This window comes from Verruconis gallopava, assembly GCF_000836295.1.
Source record: "Verruconis gallopava strain CBS 43764 unplaced genomic scaffold supercont1.2, whole genome shotgun sequence".
NCBI classification, from domain to species: domain Eukaryota; kingdom Fungi; phylum Ascomycota; class Dothideomycetes; order Venturiales; family Sympoventuriaceae; genus Verruconis; species Verruconis gallopava.
In genome coordinates this window covers 1,201,218-1,227,197 of record NW_015622138.1, presented here as the reverse complement: position 1 = coordinate 1,227,197, position 25,980 = coordinate 1,201,218, and the positions used below count along the sequence as shown (strand labels likewise).

The window sequence follows — 25,980 nt, the reverse complement described above, 5'->3', positions numbered from 1 at the left end:
TTTCTTTCTTTCTTTCTTTCTTTCTTTCTTTCTTTCTTTCTTTCTTTCTTTCTTTCTTTCTTTCTTTCTTTCTTTCTTTCTTTCTTTCTTTCTTTAACCAGAATTTTTCCGAACTGACATTGTATAGCCGAGTGGAATCAAATCAAAGATCGAGAAGTGACCCCCATCGGCACCCTGTCTTTATTGGACATGTGGATGATATTTTTGGATATTGCTGTGGTTCATGTCCTAAGCCTATCACGGAACTAGATAAGCAAGTTGGTTTGTTTTTCATTCCACTGTTGACAGATATAGTGAATGCTGATTCAGGACTTATAGGTTGCTGAGGAAGAAGAGAAGATATATGTGAAAGGAGAAATATCCTTCCTTAAAGACAATCCAGGTCGACAACAAATTGGGAGCTTCTGTCCGACCACTGACTCGGATTGGACAGAAATGGCATATATTGGGACTACAGCACGCCTCTGTGCTGCTATTGTAGACCGTGACCTCGAGCGTGTTAAGGGTTGGTTATCGCAAGAAGGTGCAAATCCAAATCAACGTGACCACACCGGACGGACTCCATTACAACTTGCCGTTCTTTGCTCTACGCCAGATATTGTCCAGACACTTATTGATGCAGACGCTCGTCTGGTCTCACGGTTAGCTAATGGTTTTACTGCGCTGCATCTTGCCGTAGAGAGGGGCAATGTGGATATAATCAAGGCCATTCTTACGAGAAGCGAGCGGAACGAGGCGGAGTATGAAAAAAGCGAGACTATCAAGGGATCTCGGTTATGAAAAAAAGTTAATGAAGAATCTGGTCGTTCAGAATGTGTTGACACCATAAAATTTTGATAAAGAATTCTCAGAAGCTTCAAGGTGAGTGCTCTAGTACGACCAGAAAATTAAGTGTTGCCACAACACGTGTGGCAGTGAGGAGAACTGGAGCTCTGATGCTGATTCGACATCAAATTTCACGGGATTCTTTATCAAGATTTCCCGAGATTCAGATCTAAAGTTTGAATTACTTCCTAATGACAATCTGGAAGAGCCAGATTTTTCCAATGTTTACGTCGCAGCATGGGATGTCGCTTGCAGTCCGCTTCATCTGGCGATATTCAACGGACACAACGAAGCAGTCAGACTTTTGGTGGACACCTTTGGTGCCGATGTTCTTCTACCCATCAAGATCTTCAAAGATTACGATCAATCTCCTCGAGCTGCCATCCTAACTTTAGTCCTTGCTTTGGCATTGTCACGACAAGAGGCTCAAGCCATTGCTAAGACACTGCTTAACTTGAATGCAAGCAGTAGCCAGGCCGATCTCAATGGCATCAGCGCTTTGCAATACTACGTCAATGATGGAACTGATTCACTCGATTTGATTCTAGGCAATGACACACCGTCAGCTCTTGCAGCTTTGCATCACATCGTGGTTGGGGGCAGTTCCTGGAGTCTCCGGACGAGTTCACCGCTCTTGACATCAATTAGGAATTCAGATACTCTAACTTGTCTGAAAATTCTTGAGAAAGGCATTGCACCGGCCATTCATTTCTCTGCATGGATCAAGCAAGCCAAAATTATCTCCGACAAACACACCAAGTCAAGGTTAGAATCTGATCCTGAATTCTCCACCAAAATCTTCCGACAATCAGTCGAGCAACCTCTTGTGGCTGCCATTAGTAATGACCTCGTAGATGTAGCTATTGCCTTACTTGAAGATGGAGCTGATCCGAACACACTACCACGCTCATCCGCTGAGTTGCTGGCGACATCCTTCCACCATTATGCCGGCATGTCCACCCTTGATCTTGTTCGCGCGAATCTTAAGGGTCTAAAATAGTATGATGGCGAAAAATTTATAGCCGAACCGCCGATACCACTGATGCCTAACGTGGATTATCTGAAAGATTTTCAATTTGACTCATATAAGCATTGGACAGCTTCAACAAGCATTAAGTACGCCAGGGAACGCTACAATAGAGACATGAAAGCATACGAAATACGATTTAAAGAATTTGAGTCTACGAAAGGATTGAAAAAAAAAGATGGTTGCTATTAAAGCTACTATCGATGATTTTACGAAGCTCGAGGTTGAATTGTTGAGACGTGGTGCGAAAACATTCAAGGAACTTTATCCAGATATTTCTTTGAATGAATACAACCAAAACCATTATTTTCAGCCATTCAGAGATGTTAAAAAACCAATTAGAGTATAATTTGATTTTAAAATTGGAGAGCTTCATGGGGAGGTGAAGGAGCAATACGTACAATTGTAATACACAAAAGGCTCACGCGAATAGTGCTAATATATCTCTCTAAGGTTTGAAGCGGCTTGGGCTGGAGACCTCGACAGAATAAAGGCATTGACGCTTCTGCCCCAAGGTGATCAACCGCCAGTGAGAATTGCAGTTCAGGATCAATTCGGGGCATCCCCGCTATCTATTGCAGTGATGAGGGATCGTACTGAAGTCGCCGAAGTGATTCTAGAGATTTGCCTCGCTCAGTACAGCCCTGAGAAAAAGGATGAGAGAAACGCTCGCTACATAATGGCTGAGCAGCACGATAATGACTGCAGGAGCGAGAGCAGTTGCGATGTGCACGTCTATGAAGAGATCAATGACGACAAATTTTCCACCGAAAACATAGGCGCGGTCTCCCTAGAATTTGATAGCCATGTTGCACCGCTAGACTACTTATCCTGGTTCTGTCCGGCCAAGACTTTGAGTGACAGAGATATGATCAACACTTCTCGCTCTTCGAGTTCGTTACTTGGGTATGCTCTTGATGCAGTCAATGAACCTCTTTTCTCCTGGCTTCTCAAACTCGGAAAGCATTATAACACTCTTAAAACAAAAATAAATTCTGAATATGACAGTTTATTTTACAGTTTTAAGACTAGTTACCTTCAACAAGCTATTCAGCTCGGCAATACTAGGAGGGTCATTGAATTGATTAAGAGCACTGGCTGTGGTATTCCGTTCGAAGATCTTGTCAAAAGCAGTGGTGTTCAGAGTCACGAGAGCTCGAAGTATTACCAAGGCTTGTCTGTGTATGGCAGGAAGCGTGCGGACTGGGCGGCTGCTGGAAGACAAACTCAAATCCGGGTTTCTAGCGGGACTCAGATATCTCCTCTTTTGTTGGCGGCACAGTCAGGAACTCTTGAAATTCTCGAATACTTCCTCAGTGACACGCCATTGCGACTCTATCAAGAGTTTTTGACCGCTTACAAAGATGACATGAGAGTTAAGAGACTAAGTAGAGGACTTGGTGGGGTTCATAAAGCTATTTCTGATTGGTATCATGCCAATCAAGAATATCTGCTCTTTTTTGTTCTCGCCGGGACCCTTGAGAATGATTCCGAAGCACGACTCGAATACGTTATAAGAACATTCCCCGGCCAAATTGAATCACAGCTGGTCTCAGGCGAGACACCACTGTAACTTGCTTTCGAACTAGGTCGATTAGCAAAGGCAAAGTTACTACACAAGGCTGGAGCAGATCCCATCACTCGCGAGAAGGCAGCCAACAACTTAGCACACAACGTACTCGCAAAGTTTGATATATGTTCCAAGAACCACAAAACGGAGAACTTGAAGGCCATGTTAGAACTTCTCGACAGCAATATACGATACAAGCTGCTGATACAGCGTAATAGTACCGCTGCTGGTGACGGTACACCTCTACACAACTGGATCAAGGCGCAGATGTCTCAGATAAAAGACAGCACTTCGTTGAATAAGCTCTCTGAAGTTATTGAACTTTTGCTCTCATATTCCAAGTGTGACGAACTTGAGATGCTTAATGAAGCTGGCGACACAATTTTGCACACGGTCATTTCTGGCCGCAAACCCGAACTTACCAGAATACTGCTTGAGCACAAATCAGAGCTTCTTCATCGAGAGAATGCTACAGGGGCGCACACCTCTTGAACTTGCACATGATATGTATATTTTATTCAAGATTAGTGCGTTGGTCAACATTTCTTCTAATCTCACGAATCACCACGGCTTCGGACATATAAACGAGGAGGTCCGCAATATCAGTAATAACCACCCAAGCACATTTGTCAAAAATGACGACAATGACGATCTTAGTCCTGAAGAAAAGATATGGATACTGTGCAAAGAGACTGCGGCAAGTTCCCAGAGCAAACGCCGTATGGTAAGCTTAAATGAGGCAAACGTTGTTGCGGCAAGACTCAGTGAAATGGCGCAAACTTCGAGGCAGTATCGCAATACCCTGAAAATAGGTGGAGAGACATACCATGCGGCTGATAATGCCGAAAAGCAGGAGAAGCAGGAAGTGGATATAGTCGTCCAATGGCTTAGCAACGCAGAGCCATGGCTTAATGTTGATTAGATAGAATCGCATCTCTGCATTCTTAGGAAATTCTTGAAGATATTTCGTACTCATCGCCTGTTGGGCCGCGGTATGTTTGTTTCTGCGAACGTGCTCACGCCGAATTTTTCGGTTCCAAATCCGGGACGAGACTAGTACTTCCTTTGATTCAGCAGTTTAAGCAGACATAATTTTCGATGGCCATTACTTGCCAAACTGTTATTCCAGAAAACTCTGCGCTAGGCTCAAATACAATCACTTCCGAGGAGGAAATGTACCAGGGCTACAATTAGGCCAAGATTCTGGAGGATTTCGAGATATGTTTTACCTGCAGTTGAAAATATTGTGCCATTTTCTTGGTTCCTGCTCTGCGGAAGTGATTTCAAGGTATAGGCCTGCGCAGACTACAACTTCTCACAATGAACCGTGATCCATAATTAGTATGCGGCCTTGCGCTGTTAAACAAATCTAAATTTGTGAAATAGGACTATAACACGGCGCAATTTGAAAGACAATGATGCTGACGGAATTAAGCGTTCAATCCAATGTCTCATTAGTTCTAGGGCTGCAGTCATGCAGTTTCAATCACGCGTTGCCCAATCCCCTCATCCCAGCCTTTCAGCCACAAGCTTTGGTCATCACCGCATATGGCTCAAAAGAGTAGATCGAGACAATTCCACGTCAGCTTGCCATTCAAGGTCACCTAATCTACACCTTTGACATTTCAAGCCCTTGGGCCATAATACATGATACGATGTTCTCTGCAGCGCGAGCTGTAAGTTGCAAATGCCGACATTATTCTCACGAACACCGAGCCAAAGATGTATGCTAATTGTATTTGAGGCTGCTCTGGAGGACGTCGAATGGGATGCGAAGCGCTTAGAGTATATTGAGACTTGGAGTTTTAGTAATGTACGCAACTCAGGATCATAATTTGGAACATAGTTCATCTAGTCCCAGGATGCGAAAGTCAAGGACTGTCAATTTCAACGTAGTGGAGTAATTCACAAAGGTACCTGCAAGATCTTTGGTCGTAATATCTCTATCGCTCAAATCAATTACAGGAAAATGCGAAGGTAAACAAAGGCCCTTCAAAATCGGAATGGGCTAACAAAACCCTGAAGACTGGCTGCATCGCCGAGGAGAGTTCGCTGTGCCTGAAACGGTCAGAGAGAAAGAAGATAAAATCAATGGCGGCTTGAGGCTCTTGATCTGCGATCGTACGTCTTTGTTTCCACCAGGATTTGGAATGACTAAAAGCGCCTTCATCGAGGCAGAAAAAGTCCTAGATCTACATTTGGCAACACTTCCAAGTTTCCTGGTCGCTAATGGCACCCGTTCGCGATATTTGACAAAGAACGAGAGCGGTCAGCTACTCAAAATTAATTTGGTCCTCAAAGCTCCGCAGAAATATGAAATTGCGAATTACGGGCTGTCCGTCTCATTTGACGTACAAACTGGTTGGACGACGGCGCTGCTGTATGGTGAGAGTGTGACCAGCACAGCATGGCACGCAATGGGTCGTAGTGCGACAGGTTCATCTGGGAGAACAAGTTCCTGGGAATACTTTAGTCCAGCAGATCAGATGTTGAAACTTTTGCAGACCTCCCTGCTGCCATGGAACCATCCTCTTTTACTGCCTTGCGCATTGATGTCGGATCACTTGGCAAGAATGCGAGCGTTCTGTGAAGGTGAGCTCACAAAAGAGGTCATGGAGATTGAACGCGAACTCGGTGTAGTCAGGGTCGGGAAAAGAAGTGAGCATGGCATGTCTGGCTTGTGGCCACATTTTCGTCCACCTCAAGAGCAGGCCGACTGGACCAACGCACTATTGGATCAGCCCACAGTCATGAACAGTATGACAGTCCGCATCAACACACAATACACAAAAGTTATTTTTACCAAACAATCTCCCGGCTGGAATTTTGAGACCTCGGACTTTTTGCTCAATCTCTGGAAGGACCTATTGAGACAAGTATATCCTTCTATTTCTCAGGAAAAATTCTTGACCGAATCCCTCGAGTACAATAGGGATGTTGCGACTTCAATCAAAAACCATGTCGATAATCTCCAGGCACGTATGGATCTGCAGCTCAGCATACTGTATAGCTTTGTCGCACAGAGAGACAACCGTCTGAACGCTCGCATCGCAAAAACGACTGGCCGAGATAGCGTTTCAATGAAAATCCTAGCATTCATATCTGCATTATTTCTGCCGCCATCATATGTTGCAGTCTGTATTCTGGCTTTCAATTGCGAAAGAACGCCAAGCTAATTCGGACTAGACACTTTTCTCGATACAAGGCATTTTCAATTGGGTTCCGGGGACTACAGATAATGGAGAGAAAATAGATGTGGTCAGCGACTATTTCTGGATATATTGGGCGATCAGCGTTCCACTCACTGTCATTACTATCCTTGGCTGGGCAGTGTGGTGGAGATACGAGCTGAAGAGATATCCTTTGGATTCAGCAAGCGAGACAAAGCCTTGGGCAGACCATACTACGCGGCTTGTAGAGAGGCTAGGCCAGGGCGTTAATCAGCTCAGATATAAATAATCGTTTTGAATGTTTCAATTTTCAGTTCCACAAAGACCTCATTTGAGAAGATAACATTTTGCGTGAACAAAGGAACCAGTCGTGTAACACTGACTTTAATGTCATAAAGACTACCACAAGAAACCAACCATTTCACAAAACACCCACGCTTCAATTTGAAAATCTACTCTATGTGTATGTGGCCTTCAAATGTAGCCAGACAGAGTTCGAACTTTGTACTTGATGCAGGCAAGGCGAAGGCAAGCCACTCGAATAAAAAAAAAAAAAAAAATTAAACTTCAGGATCCATGCAACGTTTCACACCCGTTGACTCCGTAGTCAAAGCTCATAACCCCATATGTCTGGTAAGTAGAGAAACAAAGCGCATTCACGTGGCGTGAAGTCCTTGTGGTATTTCCGCTTAGTTCGTGGTTATCATTGACTAAAGAGATAGCCTTCGGTGAGCAAACGTTTTGAGATTCATTCCATTTTTTTTTTTTTTTTTGAATTGTTATGTATACATCTGACCTTGTGCACGGGCGGCATGGAAATTGACCTGAAATCAAGAATTGATTGACACGAGTATCAATTCTCGAACCGATTTCTGCTTAATGACTTCCTGAATACCAGTCGTTCAACCTGGAGTCGCTCATTTCTTATTGCAAATCTCGTTGCCTTCTATTCATTTTTGCGAAAGTGCAAACTCAAGACTTCCATTCTCCAGCTCTCTTCACCCCTTTCGATACATCGGCCGCACCGTTTTCAACACCGTTGCCAATGTCTGCAATACCTTGCCCGACGCTATTTCCAGCGCCACCCGTGGCGCCTGATACTGTCTCTCCTAAGAAGATGTTAGGGAAAAACCAGAGAGTTTATTGGGGATTGAGTTTCAAAAGATCTGTTGAAAAACGATTAATTTCGATCACTAGACGGGCTATTCGATGCTTTGCACTTACACCTAGACCGCGGCCAAGGGCACCGACAACCCCACCAACTGTATTAGTCAATCCACCGACCTACAGCTCGTTAGACGTGGCACGTAAGATAGAAGTGGATTACGTGCTGTGTTGCCGACAGTACTTGTCACGCCCTAGAGAATGAGGTTGTTAGCTGCCTTGATCATGGATATTCCGTTCGCAGTCTACAAAGCGGCAACATGGGTCACAGTGCGGGACTGCAGTGTCTGGACGGGAACAGGATCGGAATAGCTCACCTTCGCGCCCTTTGTAATACCAGAGTCGTTATTCATTATAGCGCACTTTTGTTTCTGTGGGAAATCTTATGTCCTGACTTTCGAAGATTATGAGTAGTACGAAAACGAATCATTAAGATACGAAGTATTTATGCGTTCAGCCAAGGTTGGCAGAAACAGGATTTTTTTTTCTGGAACAACTTGCGCAGCGAGCGCGTGGCCACTGCAAGGCTTATTACTCCAATGTCGATCTTGTACCCGCGTGAGAGCGTATAGGATCTGGTTGTTCCAACTTGCAAGGATCTGAAAGCAACAGATACTGTAACCCTAATTACGTCACAGCGACAAGGCTTGCCAAAGCTAAAAAACAAAGCGCTGCAGGGAGTGGGATCCAGATAACTTGCATACAATGACAAGGCTCAGCCTTACAGAACATTATGCTGCTCATCGTGTTCCCAGTAGGCTACATAGAATTTAAGCCCCAACTCTCTCAGTCATACAGAGATTCTATGCTTTCACAGCACCATACCAGCACAAGCCAAGAACAGCGCCAATCACAATGGATATTGCAGGGGGAACGTTGAACCAGGCACTTTCGGCATAGGAAACTGCGGTAACGACAACCCACCAGGGTTCTAGAGCGAGAGATACTCCCTGGCTCGCATCTGGGGTCAGGTATCCAATCTCCCAGAGCCTGTATACCGCGGTGAAGACGAGGCCCACAGCCGTGGCATTGATACCACGAAGGACATCAAGCACCCATTGTCTTGTCCGTAGAACCTGCCAGAAGCTTTGGAAAGCTACTGCTAGGACAATGCCAGGGACAAAGATACCAAGGAAACCCATCAATGCACCAAGAAGAGAAGATGCAGGCGTCTTCTGAATGGCAAGTGCCCCAAGATAAACAGCAAAGTTGAAGTTTGGCCCCGGCATCGCCTGAATGATCGCTAGGCCGATGAGGAAGTCGCGGCTAGACACCCATCCCGGACCGACAACATAAGAACGTAACAATGGAATCACCACGGGACCTCCGCCGAAGATAATTGTGCCTGCCAGGTACATGTTCGCGAAAAGAGCGGCGGCTCGTGGTAATGGTTTGACCATGCCTCGAACGATCATGGTGGCGATGAAAGACGCCAGGAAGCCAACAACAAGACATATACCGACGCGAACACTTATTGGATGTTTCAGAGGGGCTGCTTCCGGTGGCCCGTCCGTCATGGAGAGACGGTGAAAGTTGACAGGGGAGTTTTGGCCGTCATGTTGCTGGTGATCGCTTGTTGGCGTTGAAACCCTTCGCTGAACAGGGCCACTCTGAGAAGAGTCTCGGTGCTCGTCGATAGCCAAGGTAGAACTGGGATGATCTGCTGCCTCGTCGTCCTCCCGCTGTCCGCTGCGCCTGTAGCGCGTGACCATTCTCGCGATCCAAACCCGCACGTAGCCATCCCACAGCAGCGTGCTGATCCCTCCCGCGACCAACAGCACTGGGAAATACCACAGCGAGTTGTAGCATAGCCCCGCGCAAGCTCCGAAAAGAACCAAGATCCGGGTCCAACGGTCTCTGATCGCCTTCTCCGCGAGCTGCACCGCCGCCAACGCGATGATGCCCACAGTCGACGCGTTGAGGCCGGACAAGAGGGCATACACCGGAGAAGGGAGTATTTCGCTCATGCGTTCGACCCCAAGAGACAGGCCGTACATGGCGAGGGCCCCCGGAAGGCTCCAGACGAGGAAGACCACAACGGCCGGAACGACGCCGGCGCGAACCAGCGCGATGCAAAATAGCATCTTCGTACTCCCCGGTCCAGGGAGGGCCTGGCATATCGCGAAGAGCTCTTGATACTGCCCGTCTTGATCAGCGCGCGCAAAACTTGGGGCGAACATCTGGCAAGCGGGCACGGCATACCGTCTGCTCGTCGATCCACTTCTGACCCTTTCCCGCTCCGCCGACGACGAATCTATCGAACAGAATTTTGAAGTGCACTGCCGGGCCTCCGAAGGCCGTGAAGCCAAGGTCCCATGTCCGCAGGAGCACGTCTGTGAGTCTGGTCACGAGAGAATTGTCAAGCTCATGTCGCCCTTGCTCAGCCCTGGCCCGATGGACAAGAGACTGCAGCGCTCTCAGTTGCCGGCGAAAATCAGCTGCGATGGACATTTTCAACCTCCCGTCCACGACTTCAGAACAGACGCACATAAAAGACGAAAGGAGCACGAAGAAGTGAAAGCTCATGTGCTGCAGTGCGTAATAGGCTACGCGAGAACCAATCATATTTGAGGGATTCAGCACGCGTTTCATTGTTCGAAGCTGTGAGCTCTTTTTGCGACTATAATTTTCTATCTATTATGGAGGGGCTCGCCTGCAAGCTTCACTATCCCAAAAAAAAAAAAATGACGAGACGTCTCACTGAACTTCTGAGTGGTATCTAAGTGCAACCTTGACAAGATACATGTGTAATCTTCGAAATGCCGTGAAGGTGAATCAGAGATGCGGAAAAATGCCGCATTGCTCAACGCCCAAATGCGTGAGATGTTTAGAACCAACCGTCTTGCCAGCCGCGGTCCTTCAAACAGTCAAGAACACCCACTGCGCTCTCAATCAGTTCCCCGAGTATTCTGTTTTGGATGCTCATGCCCCCAAGAGCCCAAGAACTCCATCGAAGAACGGCGTTGACTGAATGCCGCCAGCTGCTGATGCGGTCGTCTGAGATCAAGCGGTCCAAATAGTTTCTAGAAAGCTCGACGACCGCGAAGTCACAAAATGTCCTTGCATCCTGCCGGGCTTGCGAGGGCTCGAGAATGACCGGTGCGCTGCTGTCGAACTTCATACCAGCAGCTTCTGCTTTGCTACTCGCGCTGTACGTAACTGCCCATAGTGTTAGGCATGCGAAGTATAAAGCCATGTCAGGTCCAAAGGCGAGGCCAGAGATAGGAGCATTGAGACACGCTTTCAAGATAAGTAGCGAATGTTGGACAGCGGATCTAATATTGTCTCCAGTCGACCCGGAGAAGAACGTCTGCTCAGTCGCATCCGTCCACGAACGCAGCTCCGACTTTAACGTAGTGAACTCTGCGGCGGCGATGAGAGAGTCTTGGGACAGCCGTTGAGATAGCACCCAGGACTCTCCGCTAGTTGCGAGAAGTGCTCGAAAGGGCGCTAGTGAAGCAAGCTGCACTATGTGATGCATGGTGATTATGCTCGGGTGAGCATAGAGGCAACGCTCCAGAACACCGATGTTTCCGGGTTCAAACAAGGTGTGCATGGCGCTTGGGGCGTTGAAGGACGGATTTTGTAGTTCATTCTTCTGCAACAAGACTGAGCCGGCATGACAAGCAATGAGGATTGAAGATTGGAAGGGGTCGCGTTGTGCAGGAGGCGTGTTGCTCGTCCAAAGTGCATCTAGGATCTCGGACATATCTAAGATCTCTGGTTGGTGTTGACGTATCATCTGAGCCCATCGAACATGACTGGAAGCATCCCACACAGCTGCCGGGGCGGGAATAAGCAGCTCGAGGCCGCAACTTGGGGTTGTGTGCGTCGACCGGACCAACAAAAGCGCTTGCATGGTCTCGAAGACGTAGCAAGCGGCAAGCAAGCGGCAAAAACCAGTCGTTGCAACCCATTCGGACCACTGCAACCTCAGATCATCGTCGCTCAGCTGTGGCTGAATAGTGCTGAGACTCTCAATGTAGGATCGACCAGTATTTGTATGGAACTTCCACAGAGAGGCGTACACGCTCAAGAAAACCTCTGAAAGCCGCGGCGCAGTCCTCTTCGCCCTATAATGAGACATGACCTCAACAAGGAAAATGGCTTGCATGTAATCCAATCGCGTTGCCGTCAACAGAACGTCTTTGTACTTGGCGATCAGCTCTAGACATTTCTCGTGCAGAATTCGAGAGTCGCTGCGCGCGAATTCTTCATCCGCGTATTGTGCTCCGATCGCCATCATGGCTGCTGTCAGTAATGGATTGGTCCCGGGTCGGTGGCTTGGCTTGTGTACAATAGGGAAGAAAGGGTCAAAGCGAGTCCAGTAAGCCTCGAGATAGTGTTGCTTGGTCTTGAGACTGAGCTCCACTCCAAGTTGCTGCTCCTCGAGAGGGCTCTCAATATCAAGACTTCCATACTTATCTTTCTGGGCGACGAAAGCGAGTGGATATGGTGCACCGTTTGGGTGCGAGGGAAGTACGACGGGTGCCATTGCAGGAGCGCACGAAGAAGAGGGCGACGTGAGACCTGAAGGCGGGAAATGTGGAATATCGTTGTTACTTTCGATCCAACTGGGCATCTGCATGTGTGTGACCAAGGTTCGAGGGGATGTTATCGATGAGGAGTTGTAAGCAAAAGGGATAGTTTCAGTCAGGGCTGAATGCGTGAATATGGGGTTTGTATGAGCCCATGAGGCTGAGAATGAGAATGGGCTGAAGGGGGAAACATCGCCCGACGAGGAAAGTGATGGTCTTGGAACGAGGTAGGACACCGGGTCTGATTCGGTGGTTGTTGCACTCAGCTCCCCGAAAGAGTCATTCGTGAAATATGGCTGAGGGTAAGGCTCATCTTTGATATAAGAGGCGTCGGATCCGCTTGACGGGCTGAGAAGGGAAGAAGAAATTAGCTAAAGCTGACTCCTTGATTGAACGAACATGACCAAAGAGTAAAACAAGAGAAAATACGAAAATGATGCTGACAGTAAGGAAACTCACTTCGTAGAGTGGAGGGTGGTATCGGAAGTCTGATGGAGTGGTTCTGAAGAGAAAATGATACTGGGGGTTGTTGGATGAAAGAAAGTTGGAGAATACCTTGACGGCGCTTCGCCAGTGTGGTGCCGAGAGAGGAAATGTGAGTTCTGCGGGAACTCTGAAAATTGATCGTTCGGTTCGACCAAGCGCTGTGATGCAAGGACGGGTTCAGCCAGGCCAGAAGATAGCGAAGTTTGCACATGTAATGGTGAGATGGGGCTTCCACTGGTTGCGGAGTCGCGGCGTGACATCGAGTTTGAGGAATCACTGTTGCTATCTATGGTCAACCATGGCCTGGATTGTGGAAGTGATGAAGGAACACGAACTGCTTTGTTGCAAGATGACGATCGTAGAGATCCTGCCGGTGGAAAATCTTGCCACAAAGCAGGCAAGGCAGCTGTTTTTCATGGTTTTGTTGATGACGGCGCAGATGCTCTGCCCGCGAGTACGTCTGACCACTGTTAGTACGTGAAGTAGCTCAGGCGGCCAAGCAAAGTGAATCAGGCCACATAGCAGCGCCTTTGAACGAGCTGGGCAAAAGAGCGAACGTCATGTTAATCGTCGGCCTAGCCCACAAACGGGCTCGATGAGACGGTGAAGGCAGCCTCGAGGGGATCATGGTGTAGGATAGAAAGTACCGACCTTTCCACAACCGCACCGGTGTGCGCCTTTGATGCCCTTCTTCGCTTTGGAGACTCTCCCCGTCTTTGTCAGCTTGGGGCCATGGCCAACCGACGGCAGAGAGGCGCCTGACGGCATTTCATGCGACTTGCTGGTCCGTAGGCGAACAGAGAGATCAAAGGATGAAGCGTGGGATTTACTCAGTGGGGTCCGCTCTTTGCGGGTTATTATCTTTTGATCGGTTGCCAAATCGCCACTTTCCTGCTTCTCGTAGATGTCGTCCTGCCTTCGGGTTCGGCGCAGGCGATGATGTTTGACTTGGGCGGACTCGCCTGAGCAATCACGTACCGATCGCGCCGTCTTATGGTTGCGAGACGGCCTCATGGTGGCAGTGACCGAAGACCATATATACAAACGGACAGGAATTCAGTGTCTGACAAGGGGAAATGCCATGAGAGATGGACCAGGGGTAGGCGGAAACAGCCCAAGCTCGGGCATGTCTGGTTCGAGAGAGGCAAGAGATTCACGGTTCGGAGCACTTGCTGCGGTCCAATCGAGAGGATCGAGTGGGATGATTCAAAAATTAGCTTGCGGACACTGGACGAAACCACCTTGAATTAGAAGTAGAGGTGAATTTTTGGGAAAGCAGGCGCAGGGCAAGCCGAGTGCAGGGCGCAATGCTAAGATTAGGTAAAGTCCCAGAGCCACAATCTTTAGTGTGCAAAGCCTACACGCTCTGAGGCGTCAGCCGCTACAGGCATTTGAGGCATGATCGGAGGTACGCCATGATCTTGTCATTTCCATGGGGCCTCCACGGCGTAGCGGCCGAGGGAGATGGGGGACCTCAAGCAACAAGCAGATTCGACTCCAGGATCCTTGGAAAAAGAAACGAACGACCTGGTTGACGGGTTCTGCAGGCCGGCTCAGAGCCTAAAATTAGTTGGATGACCCAGGCGGGTGGAGCGAAACGGCGCGGGCTACCCGCCAGCTAGAGGTGGCCAGCTCTTTCGCGGAGTGCCTTGAAGGGCAGAACCTACGAGCGGCTGCAGTGGGGCTGACGGAAGCATGCATACACACCTCCATACACACAGCCAGCGTCGACGTGCCTTCACACAAGTCCACGTCTCCGCAGCACACGTCCAGAGCATTTCCACCGCACACTCGCGCTTCGCACGTGTGGGGATCCACGCACGTGTGTGCGTGCGTGCGCGCATGCGTGCGTGCTGCTGTGTGGTTCTGAATGCGCGTATGCAGCTGTGTTTGTGTGTGTGTGTCTGTGTCTGGATCTGTGTACATCTGTCTGCATGCTCGAACGTCCACCCCCATCCACACAAACCCTCCCCACCGCCTCTGCAACGTCAACAGCATGTACGGGGCATGCCCCAAGTGAGAGAGCCAAAGAAAATCCATAAATCGCAAGCCTTCTCCCGGCGCTGGCCATCGTCGGTTCGGGACGCGCGAGATTTGAATCACAGACCGAATGTGACAAAGAACAACCGGTCATCGTCCGCGGCTTTGCATGTCCAGCCCGCGACCATGGACGCACTCGCTTATGCACGAGTGCGCCAACATCCCGGGAGGCGCACTGCGTTCTGGACAGAGGTCGACCGCCCTGGCGCGGAGCAGCAGTGTCGTGGGCTTGCTTTGCTTCGCTGCCGTCGCCGAAGACGAAGAGCGGGTGCAGACTTCGGCGAGCGCGCGCGACCCGTGGTTGACAGTGCGAAATTCGTCCCGGAACGCTCGACGGCAAATGAACAAGTCCTCTGATCGGCCGCTACGTTGTGCGAAAACGAGCCCTGTTGGACACCAGTCGTGCTGGGAGCAATGTGATTGGCTGGCCGGGCCATGACCGGTCAACGCTCTCGGTCTGACCGCGCAGGCACGTGCACACACACACTCACACACAGCGTCAGGATGCGCTCCAGCCCTACCACAAGGCTCTGGCCTGAGTCGACGAATTGCACGCCGTGCCCCGTCTCGCCCGTCATTGGCTGTGCCGCTGCGATGATACCTTGACGGCTCGTCGCCCAACCGCTTTGAGAAGAAACGCTTTGGCTCGCGCATCTGCCGTCTCTCTCTGTCTCCCTCCTCAGTCAACCCACGCCTGGCCCTCGGTCTCGCATCTGGATGCCAAGCGATCCAAGTTTCGTCCCGTTCATTCGGACTCGTTCACGGCTCAAGAATGAAGTGGCTGTCCCATCCCGCAAACGCTCACCGTCTCGCCGGACTCGGTGGACGACATTCTGATCTCGCCTCCTGCAGGAACTTGCTTCGGCCTTTGGTCGACGTGGATGACCCTCGTCGTTGGGGTGTGCCACAGACGACGCAGATGGCCCAGGATCAGCCGACGAGCTAATTATATAATCTCGTCTACCCATCGCTCAGTTACTGGATGCCAAAGCCTAACAATGAGATGGCCTACTATTGCTGGAAGTGAGTTGCTCACGGCGAGAGGGAAACGGGACCATGCAAGTGTGTGCAGCTGCATCGTTGTTGATGCACTGCTGGCCGAACTGCCGCATCGATCTTAGTTTTACCCATACTAGATGGCCATCCGGCTTTGAAGCAAATGCAGCCGTCGTGTGCTTGCGCAAGAGTGCCCTCCACCGGCATGCGTCTTCTTCAGCACGTCCATGCACTTCTCTCCCATCTGAGTCAGCTGCCCAGTCCTTGTAACTGGTCATCTCCTTCCAAGAGACGAGCATGTTCGCAAAATCTCTACTCTGCCTTGAATTTGGTGCTACATTCGATTTTTTTTTTCACTCCACGATCAATGATAAGTGTGACCTATCAAGGAACGTTTTCACCCGAGATGTTGATGCGTAATCAATCTCGTCGTGATTAGATCGTTGGCTGTTTACAGAAACGTTTCTGTCATCCGCTGTGGAGATCGTGGTCGTCCCGTTTTAGCGCATTGGAGAGTTCCACTCTGGCTGTTGACGCAAAACCGCGATGCAAGCCTCGGCCATGGAAGTAAAAAAAAAAAAAGCATGCGAACATCACAAACCTGATCTTGCTGAGACGCTATGCATCTTTGAATTTTCGAGCGATGTCACCTCCACGGCAACTGCTTATCTATCCTGGCTTGCCCAACTTCCCCGCCCTTGTGGTTAGCGAGTCCTGTTGTTTGCGCTCTTCACCCGCAACGTTGCAAAGGACCCCTTTGGGCAATCTGCTGGTCGTCACGTCACAGGCATGTAACACTACTCTGCGCTGGAGCGACGTAAGACCGTTTTCGGCGGGGACAGCCACGAGAGCCTAGCTTTATTTGCAAGAGACAGCATATTCACGGGCGGCGGCGGGCTGTTGCAACCCATTAAAAAAGGAAGAAAAAACATGAGCGGCAGGACGAGCTCCTTGTATGTTTGCGAACAGAGTCAAAGTGTTGACCATGTTGTGAACTGCTCTTGAACAAGGCCGGCCTGGTGCCGGTCGAGTGCCTAATAACGTTGAGGCGTCCTGCTTGCGTTTCTCGTTGCTGTGCTGGACGGACATGGCGTCGCCTAACGCTGTAAGCGGGCTGATCTACTTGGAGCTTTTTCAACCAATTCGCTCGTCGACGGCCAAAAACGCGTGTTTTCTTGGACCGCTGTGAATCAGCCTTTTTTTCATTTCGTCAAAGCCCAGCATCCATCGGACGGCAAGTGCGGAGCATTGGCCAAGATATTGGGACATGACAGACATTCATTACCACATAAGGGGTCGTGGTCACGGCTTTTGATTCTTTCGACTAGGCGGTGAGCCGAGGGGCGATAGGAAAGGGTTCAGCGAGACGCCTCGTGCAGATACTTTTCCCAACCCCCATCGACGTTCAGTATTGTATGGCATATAGGCATGAAGCGATTTTCGCTCTTTGATGATGGATGCCAGAACGAGACGTCGACTCTGACGATGGCTGGGCCGTTGCTGGAGCTCCACACTAGCTCACGTCTCGTGCACGTGCCTCTGGCCTTTTCCCGACCTGACCAAGTTCACTTAACTTCTAGCAAGATGCCCTCGTTCGTGTAAGCTGAGCGGAGAAGCAGTTTTGTCCAGTGCTTCGAACGTTGTGGGTCAAGGCTTTGTGGAATGCAGATGCGCTCGCCAGGCGACGGGATCGCCTTTGGTGGGAAAGAAATCGTGTGCTGCGATGAAAGTCTGAAATCGCTTCGCAAAGCACGGCTCGATCGCAAAGTCCTCGAATACTACGAGCCGGACGTTCGTGCACGAGGACCAAAGTCGAGAAGGACATCCGTATTTAAAGTTCATTACCGTGCCGAAAGGACAACCTTTCCTTCCTCCTAATTGTAGTAATTGAGGTGCTTACTCAAACCCGACCAATTCTCGCGAACTTTGTGATTGTAAAGTGGGGACACGGCACCTCTTCGTCGCATATTCCGGCACCAACGATCCGCAGGGAAATTGTAGGCTCAATACACTCTCCTAACTTGGTATCCCTGGACAATTGATGAAAAGCACGATCATACGATAAAAGGCGAAATCATATTTTTTTTTGGTTTCCTTTGTCATTGCCTTAATTTGCCTAGTTCCTGACTTCGTGCGGATATGCTTCTCCGCTGGATCTTAGTCAAAATCCCAGCCACGCTTTGTTTGATGAAGTGACTACTACGGATGACATGCTCAGATCAGTTTGGCGCGGAGATCGGAAAGCAGCCAAGGAGGATTTGTGCACGCCAGATGACGATGAAGAAGGCTATGATCGTCTTGTGCGCCAGGCACCTGACACGGTCCAAGCAGCAGTGAACGTGCACAGAGAGTCACCCGGAGAGAGACGAGAGACAGATAGTAGGGAGCCGAAGAGGGAAGGCTTTCCCTGCAAAGAAGGGAAGCGCTTGACGAAGGGGTGTTTTTACTTGTAGAAAAGACGCCACAGACAAGGCGACGCGCAGCCTTTGATCCATTCTGCGTCTCGTTTGCCGGTTCTAGCGCACCCATCGTCATTTTACCGCCAAATGCAATGATCATGCGATGTTTGACAAGAGGGAAAAGAATAGAAGGGGGAAAAAAAAAAAGAAAAAGAGAGTCCTCCCCTCCAAAAATAAATACAAAAAGCGCCTGCACGACAGCGTTGGAAAAACGTAGGCACAGCCACTTGCGAAAGCGCAGCTGTACAGTCTCCGAAAATAGACGGGGAACCGCGCCTCTGGAGCCTCTGTCCAGCCTTGCGGGAGCGGCCCTTTTTGGTTCGTCTTGTTCTTGATAGGTTGGGGTGGAGACGAAGCGTCTGAGTGGTTGGGGGAACGAGCTGGAGTTGTACTAAGGCCTCACGCAACCTAACACACACTCTCTCTCCCGGATGGTGTCGAAGTCCCGTTTCATAGCTGCAGCAAGACGGGCAACAAAAAATAGCAAAAAAAAAAGAGAGTCCCTTGTTCCTCTTCCTCTCCGGCCTGCAGCCCTTTTCGCCAGCGGACCAGGACGCCTCGAAAGGAGGGAGGGCGTGTGAGATGAGAAACAGGAAGAAACCAAAGACGGGAGGCAGAAACAAATGGAGGGCGTACGCGCTGCGGACCTTTTTTTTTTTTTTTTTTTTTTTTGGTCTGCCACCCTGGACCGGTAGCACGAAACCCCCCTTTGGTTGTTGCGCTCGCCGTACGACGCTCTCCTTACGCGCGAGGAGCTGGGAGAAGGTCCAACGATGAGGAAAAGCAGCTAGGGCGCGGGGACCTGCACCACTCCTCGTCCCATCTGGTTGCTCGTTGGTTTTCTTTGCCCCGTCACGGATGCGCACGAAGCTTCGAATGACTTTGTCTGTGCGACAGTTTCACCTGCTTCCCTGCAGAACTTCGATCCTGACAGACGGTTCAAGGCGTTCAAGGGGACGGGCGGTACGAAGGGTAGAAAGGGGGGGGCCGCCTGGGGAGAGAGAGAGAGAGAGAGAGAGAGAGCGCAACGGGTTGCGTAGCTTGGTTCAAGCGAAAAGATGGAACGAATGATCACGTTTCCACGTCTGGTTCTCAGGCGTCAAAGAACTGACGACGTTGCTTGAACCGCAGTCGTCACCGTTGGGCGCTTGCAGCAGAAAAGAAAAGATTTAAAAAGGATGTCATTTCGAAAGCTCCAGCAGTGATCTTGAAAGACAGTAGTAAGTACCAGCGTAAGGTGCAGAAAGGTGTCAGACTGACCGGTCATGACGCCCCCCAACCGTGCCAGCAAATCGAAACAAGGAATGATGTGTGCACTGGAAATTAAATTTCTATGATGTGAGGCAGTTCAATTTCAATCGGCCGTGGCTCGATGGAGAAATATTGTTATTTAAAACTGTCATTACTACCGATTCATTTCGTCTCCAGGGCAGAGCGCGGCGACGCCTCTGGTGCGTGTCCCTTACTGTGTGCAAAGGAAAGATGGATGTGTAGACCTAGATTAACCCAGCTACAATCTTCCAAACGTCGTGATCCTCACCGAAGCCATTCATCTCTAGCCAGCCTTTGGCCTTTTCCACGACCAACTCCCAGGTGTCCTCGTCGTCCTTCAACTTCGTCGCCATGAAATATACCGCGAGAGCAGTGGCCAGCACTTTTGTGTCCATGTCTATGCTCTTAGCCTCTTGCGTAGCCGTCGCCATGTCCGCGCCCACCGCCACACAAAGCTTCTCATCTAGCCCCCAATAACCTTCAAAGGTCTGAAGCTCGATAAGCACCTGGAGTGGGTCGGCAGGCTGTCGTGGGGGCGAAGAGCGGAAGCTGTCAAATACACCTGAAGGTGCAGCAGATTTCCTCTTCTTCGACTTCTCTGATTTTGGTAGCTCATAGCCACGCGTGATCACATCCTCGATTGACGGCTTCGCGGTCAGGTCGGCGGCGGGACTGCTTTGAGGAGAATCGTACCCGGCGCTCGTATCGCTCGCATAATCCTCATCATCGTAACTGCCGCTCCTCAATGAGACTGCAGCACCGAACCCACTCTGAGGGCTTGTGCGAGCGCCAAGCGGAGGCGCTGCTTGCTGAAAGGACGCTGCGCTTTGAGCAGACATCAGAGCAGAAGGGGCGGGGACGCCGTAAGACATCAGGCTTGATGTGGGCGGAGGCGGAGGCGCAGGCGCAGGCGCTGTCGCTGCCGATCCGGACATTGCTCTACCACCCGGCGCTGCCACTGGAGCGGCGAATCGGCTACGGCGCAGGCCATGTCTTGCACTCGCCATCAATCCTCCACGACCACCGGTCTTGAAGCCAGGAGGACCAGCCTCATCGTCGCTTCCTCCCTGAAGATTCAGTTTCCGTACTTCGTCGTCCAAGAACTCCCAATCTTCGGCGTTCTCAACAGCATTATCACCGTCCTTATCCTTCTGTTCTACCGCAACGAAGGAGCAGAACTTGCCGCCGACTTGGAACATCACACCTAGACGCACCGCCTCGCGCTCGACAAACTCGCCGAATCGACCCTCATGCTGAATCTTCAATAATTTTCCCGTGGAAGCATCCATGGCGCTGGCAAGCCAGCCGCGGCCTTCTTCAAGCTCCTGCACAGCTTTCTTTGCCGCAAGTTGATGAAAGGTCAGTCCGGGCTTAGGCAACACCTGCACAGGGATCTCGAGCTCAAGTGGGCCGTGTTTAGACGTCCCTCGAAGAACAACGGCGGTTGGAGTGCTCTGTTCTGCAAGAGGAGAGATCAGGAGATAGACCGTCGTGCGTGAGAACGGAAACAGAGAAGGGATCTTGTGCGGGGCCTGGAGGAGTTTTGGAGGCTCGATGGTCGGCAGATGATCGTACCTGGCCTGGCCATCCTCATTCTTGGCTGACGGCTCACTGGCGTCAAGGTCAACGGACGTGTCGAAGAGCGAGATTTTCGCCTTGATCTTTTCCTTGAAGGAAGGCGAGGCCTTTTTCGCTGGCTCGCCTAGCGTCAGCTTCAAACTATCAACAGCCCTTTCTACGGTGCCATCCTCATATTGAACCTCCAAGGTGTAGTCGTTGATATGTGGTGAAAGGGCAGCCTTGAGCATACGAACGACCTTGCTGTCAAGTTTTTCGTTCTCTCCCACCGCTTGCGAGAAGCCATTGCCCGCGCGAGCGACGCCTTCGACCAGCGAGGACGAGAACGCGTCGCCAATACCGAGGGTGAAAACGCGAATGGGAGCTCCCTTCACGCCAATTTCCTCGTTGAGCAGATTAAACAAACGTTGTTGATCCCAAATCTCGCCGTCTGTCACAAGGAAAATCTCCAGGTTCATGTCCTTGTATCTGCGCTTGATGGTCTCTGCCATTGGCTCGTACATCTCCGTACCGCCGTAGTTCGCGTCGAAGGTCTCGATGTGCCTCATTGCCTCGTCCAAGCTGGACTGAGAATAAGAGCTGCTTTTCTCCCACAGGAAGGTGAAGTTGGAGCCGAAAGAGCATATGTTGAACTTGGTGCCAAGGGGCAAAGATTTGACGAAGACCTTCAGGGCATTTCGCAAGGCGGCGATCTTGCTGCCCATCATCGAGCCGCTTCGGTCGCAGACGAACACGATCTCCGGGCGCTCAGCTGGAAGTGCGAACTTGGGTACGAGAGTTGCCACGAGTGCGCGCTGGCCTGGGATCGTGGGGTGGGTTTCGAGCATTGCCTTTGGAACAGCCGTCTCCTTTGCGACCACCTGTAGAACGAAGTCCTTGTCAAGCTCAGCGGAGGCCAGGCTGAGTGTCGCGGACGCCTTGTTCGGCTGCGGATCAGCGTCCTTGGCAAGGGAAGTGGTGCCCAGCGAGATGGCTATAGGATGACTGGGAGATCGCATCTCGCGGATGTAGGACCCCTCCCCAAGCTCTGCGTCTACGGTGACCTCGAGGCCCTTTGCAACCGCCGAGGTGTCCCAGGAACTGGACACGTCCGAAGGGTAGCTTCCATAGCGGGGAGCGACAAACGTTGGGATTGTGAAGCGGATGCCATCGACCTCAGCATCGTGCTTCAGCTCGCCCAGGTACGTGACTTCGACCACGACGGAAGCTCCTGGAGGTACGTTTCCCAGCTTTGTGAGGAACACATCGGAGGCTTCAGGCAACTGTTCCAGCAGGCCGGCGACTTCTCCCCTTTCCTTTGCTTTCTTGTAGACGGCGCGGGCCTTTTCCTTTTCTTTGACCTCCCCGACGATTGTGCGGTTACCTATCCGACACGTGAAACCAACAACCGAGACGCCATCGTACAGTGGGAAGCTGTAGTTCAACTCCTTGATGGCCTTATGTCCAGACGGGTTTACAAACGTCTGTGTCAAGGTCGTCCGCGAGGTTGAGGCGAGGATTGTGGTGTGCACCTTTGCGTTAGCCTGTGCGATGTACCTCTTCTGCGGGAAGCTCCACGCGTTGATGGGAGGCAGCAGGAAGTAGCAACCGCAGATGTAGCCGTGCGGCAACGCCATGATGACTATGGTTTTGACTTTGCGAAGAGTTGTTGCGCTAGTTGGCACAGATTTATGTGTCTGAGTTCTTCGAGACCCAGGTCGAGATACGGAACACCGACAGACCGTGGGCCAGCAGCTCGGTCTATTTGTCAAAAGGAAATATGGAGAGACGAGGGCCAAAGCATGCACAACGAAGCGTCCGGTAATATGTCAGGACTGGTGTACCGTTCGCCTAGCGACTAGCACGAGAGTGGAAGTTAGGTAGCAATGAAGACCCAGCCGTGTCACGTATGAGCCTGAAGAGGGTGTTTTCTTCTTTACTGAAGCCTTGTGGATGAATGCCAGTTCTGACAACAGGTTGGGGGATGGTTTTATAGTCTGGCACGCCAAGCTGTTGCCTGTCGTATCTTGAACGCCATCACGCTACATGCTTTGGGAGGTGGAGGCTCAGGTACGCCATCCAGACCGTTTCAGGACCACTTGGGGGGCAAAAGCGGGATAGGAACGTAGAAATGCACGTGGTAGTTGAGAGGGTCACAGCAGAGCGATGCGGGCAGACAGCAGCGCGAACGATTCACGGCAGACGGGAGCGCTGGCTGTGCTGCACTTGCGTCGTAGCACAGCCTCCACGCGTTGGAAGCGCACTCAGGTTGTTTCTCGACACCGTGTTTACCCAAACCGTCGCGATGTTCTTCTTGGGAAATTCATCACCTTTGCGAGCGTGTTTGTCAGGCTGGACAAGAAAAGCAACCGGTCGGAGACAAAAGGGGAGCGAAGAGGCAGACTAGAGCAGTTCAAAAAGCGAGTCCATAAAGAGAGTCCACAGCGCAGGCTTCAACGACGGCTTGAACGGTCGGGATAGTCTCGATAACAGAGGAAGGAAACAAAGAGCAGGAGGAAAGAAAGAGACACAGGTATTCTCTGCGAGGAAGCAGGCCGCATTCTGATCGCGGGCGTGGAGGGAGCAGCTGAGGCAGCAGGGCAGCAGAGGCAGGAGAAGCAACCGCAGGTCATGACGGGAGCAGACGTGCGCTGCAGCTCGGTTTGCAGATGGACGAGCGGCGCGCACAAGTACATGAATTTGCGGTGCGTGTCTCGTCGGGTGTGCTGAGATTGCCGGATGGTGTGCGTTGTGCGCTGCGCCGTGACGACGGGCGCAGAGCGGCAGAGCAGCAAATGAGGAGCGACGCAGGCGCGAGCCCTTCGCGCTCTCTGGCGGCCGACTGTTGGGCGAGCGGGCGTCGCCCGTCCAGGCGCCCGCCGACCGCCGGGGGCGACCGCAGCAGCTCCCAGCCTCCCGCTTTTTCGCAGGGACCTCACAACACCAAAGCTCAGCTCTCCCGCCAGCCTCCCGCCGGGCACCCCCCTCCCCACCGACTCTTCTCCACCCGCAAAACCCATCCTGCCAATTATACCCCCCCCCCGCCACCACCACCACCACCGCTCACATACACAATCGCACGCGTCCGTCGTGTCGCTCGCCAGCGCCTCTGCTCCTTTTCCCAATCAATCATCGCTTGCGTCTCGCCATAATGACCACGTATCTGTCAAAACAAAAGAAGGGAGACCTTCAGGACATGGCCAAACAGGCCGGATTGAGCGGGTGCGTGCTTCACCCTTCGCCCTCCTCGCCACCTGCGCGCGTCCATTCTCCTTGATCGCGCGCTCTGCGCCTTCCTCCTCAAGCAGTGCGCTGACACCGGCCGGCTCTGTAGGTACGATGACATGCTCAAGGACGACCTCGTCACCGCGCTCGACGAGAAGCTACGCGCCGACTCGTCCAAGTTCGCCGGCAACCCCATCTTCGCCGAATTCTACAAACGCGGAGGCTCTCCGGTAAAGAAGCAACGACAAGTCTCCTCCCCATCGGTGCCAGATGCTGACGGCGAGCTCAAGACGGCGCGCCGCCGCAAAACAATCGTGGCAAAGGTCAAGGACGAGGCTGCCGACGCCGTCAACGGGTGAGTCGCGTCATGTAAACAAACGACGCTTGCTTTGCGCCGGCGCGTCCATCGTCTGCATGCTAACTCGTGACGACGGCAGAGCTGAGGATGCCGCTGCAGACACCTCCACTGCACTTGCCACACGTACGCCGAGGGCCGTCCAGCGCATCGCCGAGCGCGTGCCGCTGCCGCCGTCGCCCAAGGTCGTGTCGGACTACATTGCTCGCAGCCAGGCCTCCTTCTCCACAAAGCTCTCCGACATGTACAAGAAGTCCGGCACCACCGAGGCCATCGAGGGCGTCCGTGACACCGCCAGCACCGTCGTCGCCATCGAGGTGCTGTGCAACCTGATCGAGGCTGTCGGTCTTCAGACCGAGACCTTCCCTTGGCGCTACGCCTTCGACATCCCCGCCATACCGGCCATCAAGTCGCACGCCTACGCCGTCAAGCTGCCGGACTTCTTCGTCCTCGTCACCAGCTTCTTCTGGGCACCTTCGACCCTGTGGCTGACCACCTCGCTTTTCGTGCCCTTGCTGTTTGCTTACTTCTTCAACTTCTCCCTCTCCATCAGGGGACAGGGCGCAAGGACTCGCTCCTCGCCGCACGTCTACAAATTTGACCCTTTGACGTACAACGTCAGCAAGGCCCTGGTCACCTGGCTCGTTTACTCCCAAGGCTTCCGCTTCAACGGCTTCTGGAGCGACGAGACCGTCGCCCGCGTCGACGGCGCCCTGTTCGGCGGCTACCAGGGCGTGCTCATCGGCACTGCCATCGGTGCTCTGGCCAGCTTGTACGAGGCCATCCTGCAGAAGCACTGAAGTGACGGCGCAACCACGTCCGTGGCCACGATGAATGACGGATCATGGGTGAGAGATGACCACAATCGCGGGTCTATTACGAATCGTGCTTGGCTGTGTATGTCGTGCGTAAACGCGTTAATTTTTATTCTTTTCTGTACATGGTGCAGCCTCTTCCTCTTCGCGAGCAGGAATTGGAGGAGTTTGAGGAGTGTGGGTCACTGGTCGGGTCACCCTTGTGATGATATCCATTCTGGATTAGGGGGGGCGGACGGCGTTGGCGGCGTTCTTGTCACCACTCGCTCGGGCATTAAAGAGGCGGTAGCTTCCGGAGGGGTGAAGATTTTGGATTACCAGTTAGTATTTGCAAATGTCTACTCTGAGTTTCTCGTCTTCGCTCGTCGCTTTCGTCATATGTTTTATCGTTCACAATCGGTAAGCGTGCTTGTTCAGGCATGCGTGGGGTTTGCCGTGGCCTCAGCTCAGGCAGTGTGCGGCAAAGGCCCGCGCCCCACCA

General features: G+C 51.5%; 7 protein-coding genes across 9 annotated transcripts; 4 read left to right on the top strand and 3 right to left on the bottom strand.

Moving 5' to 3' along the window:
* Nucleotides 1-2,435: 2,435 nt before the first annotated feature.
* Nucleotides 2,436-3,425, top strand: PV09_00918 (uncharacterized protein; the record flags this gene model as incomplete). Its single annotated transcript, XM_016353740.1, has 1 exon — nucleotides 2,436-3,425. One exon carries the CDS (start codon nucleotides 2,436-2,438, stop codon nucleotides 3,423-3,425), a length of 990 nt encoding a protein of 329 aa, XP_016218893.1.
* Nucleotides 3,426-3,584: 159 nt separating this feature from the next.
* Nucleotides 3,585-4,344, top strand: PV09_00917 (uncharacterized protein; the record flags this gene model as incomplete). The annotated part of the gene is made up of 2 exons (XM_016353739.1): nucleotides 3,585-3,815; nucleotides 3,871-4,344. 2 exons carry the CDS (start codon nucleotides 3,585-3,587, stop codon nucleotides 4,342-4,344), a joined length of 705 nt encoding a protein of 234 aa, XP_016218892.1.
* Nucleotides 4,345-4,983: 639 nt separating this feature from the next.
* PV09_00916 lies at nucleotides 4,984-6,881 on the top strand (the record flags this gene model as incomplete). 2 transcript variants are annotated; one of them, XM_016353737.1, is made up of 6 exons in its annotated part: nucleotides 4,984-5,098; nucleotides 5,167-5,235; nucleotides 5,284-5,335; nucleotides 5,388-5,399; nucleotides 5,448-6,556; nucleotides 6,609-6,881. In XM_016353737.1, exons 1-6 carry the CDS (start codon nucleotides 5,078-5,080, stop codon nucleotides 6,879-6,881), a joined length of 1,536 nt encoding a protein of 511 aa, XP_016218890.1. In that variant the 5' UTR covers nucleotides 4,984-5,077. The 2 variants fall into 2 exon arrangements, with proteins under 2 accessions (XP_016218890.1, XP_016218891.1); XM_016353738.1 differs by lacking the exons at nucleotides 4,984-5,098; nucleotides 5,167-5,235; nucleotides 5,284-5,335 and having other exon boundaries at nucleotides 5,364-5,399.
* A 475-nt stretch (nucleotides 6,882-7,356) lies between these two features.
* PV09_00915 (uncharacterized protein) lies at nucleotides 7,357-10,248 on the bottom strand (the record flags this gene model as incomplete). The annotated part of the gene is made up of 5 exons (XM_016353736.1): nucleotides 7,357-7,701; nucleotides 7,819-7,876; nucleotides 7,924-7,950; nucleotides 8,074-9,894; nucleotides 9,959-10,248. Coding segments are annotated over 2 exons (1,625 nt in total), but the record flags the coding sequence as incomplete, so codon positions are not given.
* A 79-nt stretch (nucleotides 10,249-10,327) lies between these two features.
* Nucleotides 10,328-14,014, bottom strand: PV09_00914 (uncharacterized protein). The gene is made up of 4 exons (XM_016353735.1): nucleotides 13,432-14,014; nucleotides 13,116-13,240; nucleotides 12,850-13,056; nucleotides 10,328-12,642 (listed from the first exon to the last, which is right to left on the bottom strand). Exons 1-4 carry the CDS (start codon nucleotides 13,792-13,794, stop codon nucleotides 10,584-10,586), a joined length of 2,754 nt encoding a protein of 917 aa, XP_016218888.1. The 5' UTR covers nucleotides 13,795-14,014; the 3' UTR covers nucleotides 10,328-10,583.
* Nucleotides 14,015-19,603: 5,589 nt separating this feature from the next.
* PV09_00913 (uncharacterized protein) lies at nucleotides 19,604-23,104 on the bottom strand. Its single transcript, XM_016353734.1, has one exon. It carries the CDS (start codon nucleotides 22,739-22,741, stop codon nucleotides 19,772-19,774), a length of 2,970 nt encoding a protein of 989 aa, XP_016218887.1. The 5' UTR covers nucleotides 22,742-23,104; the 3' UTR covers nucleotides 19,604-19,771.
* Nucleotides 23,105-24,127: 1,023 nt separating this feature from the next.
* On the top strand, nucleotides 24,128-25,854 carry PV09_00912. Of its 2 annotated transcripts, XM_016353733.1 has the most exons (4): nucleotides 24,128-24,326; nucleotides 24,439-24,559; nucleotides 24,620-24,684; nucleotides 24,767-25,854. In XM_016353733.1, the coding sequence occupies exons 1-4, from the start codon at nucleotides 24,256-24,258 to the stop codon at nucleotides 25,482-25,484; spliced, it is 975 nt and encodes a 324-aa protein (XP_016218886.1). In that variant the 5' UTR covers nucleotides 24,128-24,255; the 3' UTR covers nucleotides 25,485-25,854. The 2 variants fall into 2 exon arrangements, with proteins under 2 accessions (XP_016218886.1, XP_016218885.1); XM_016353732.1 differs by having other exon boundaries at nucleotides 24,439-24,684.
* Nucleotides 25,855-25,980: the final 126 nt, after the last annotated feature.

Coding starts and splice junctions, on each gene's coding strand:
- PV09_00914 (XM_016353735.1), bottom strand. CDS start 13,794: ATGAGGCCGTCTCGCAACCATAAGACGGCGCGATCGGTACGTGATTGC. Junction 13,241..13,431: donor ACCGGTGCGGTTGTGGAAAG/GTCGGTACTTTC, acceptor AACAGTGGTCAG/ACGTACTCGCGGGCAGAGCA. Junction 13,057..13,115: donor CGTCATCTTGCAACAAAGCA/GTTCGTGTTCCT, acceptor AGATAGCAACAG/TGATTCCTCAAACTCGATGT.
- PV09_00912 (XM_016353732.1), top strand. CDS start 24,256: ATGACCACGTATCTGTCAAAACAAAAGAAGGGAGACCTTCAGGACATG. Junction 24,327..24,438: donor AAACAGGCCGGATTGAGCGG/GTGCGTGCTTCA, acceptor CCGGCTCTGTAG/GTACGATGACATGCTCAAGG. Junction 24,685..24,766: donor GCTGCCGACGCCGTCAACGG/GTGAGTCGCGTC, acceptor TGACGACGGCAG/AGCTGAGGATGCCGCTGCAG.
- PV09_00913 (XM_016353734.1), bottom strand. CDS start 22,741: ATGGCGTTGCCGCACGGCTACATCTGCGGTTGCTACTTCCTGCTGCCT.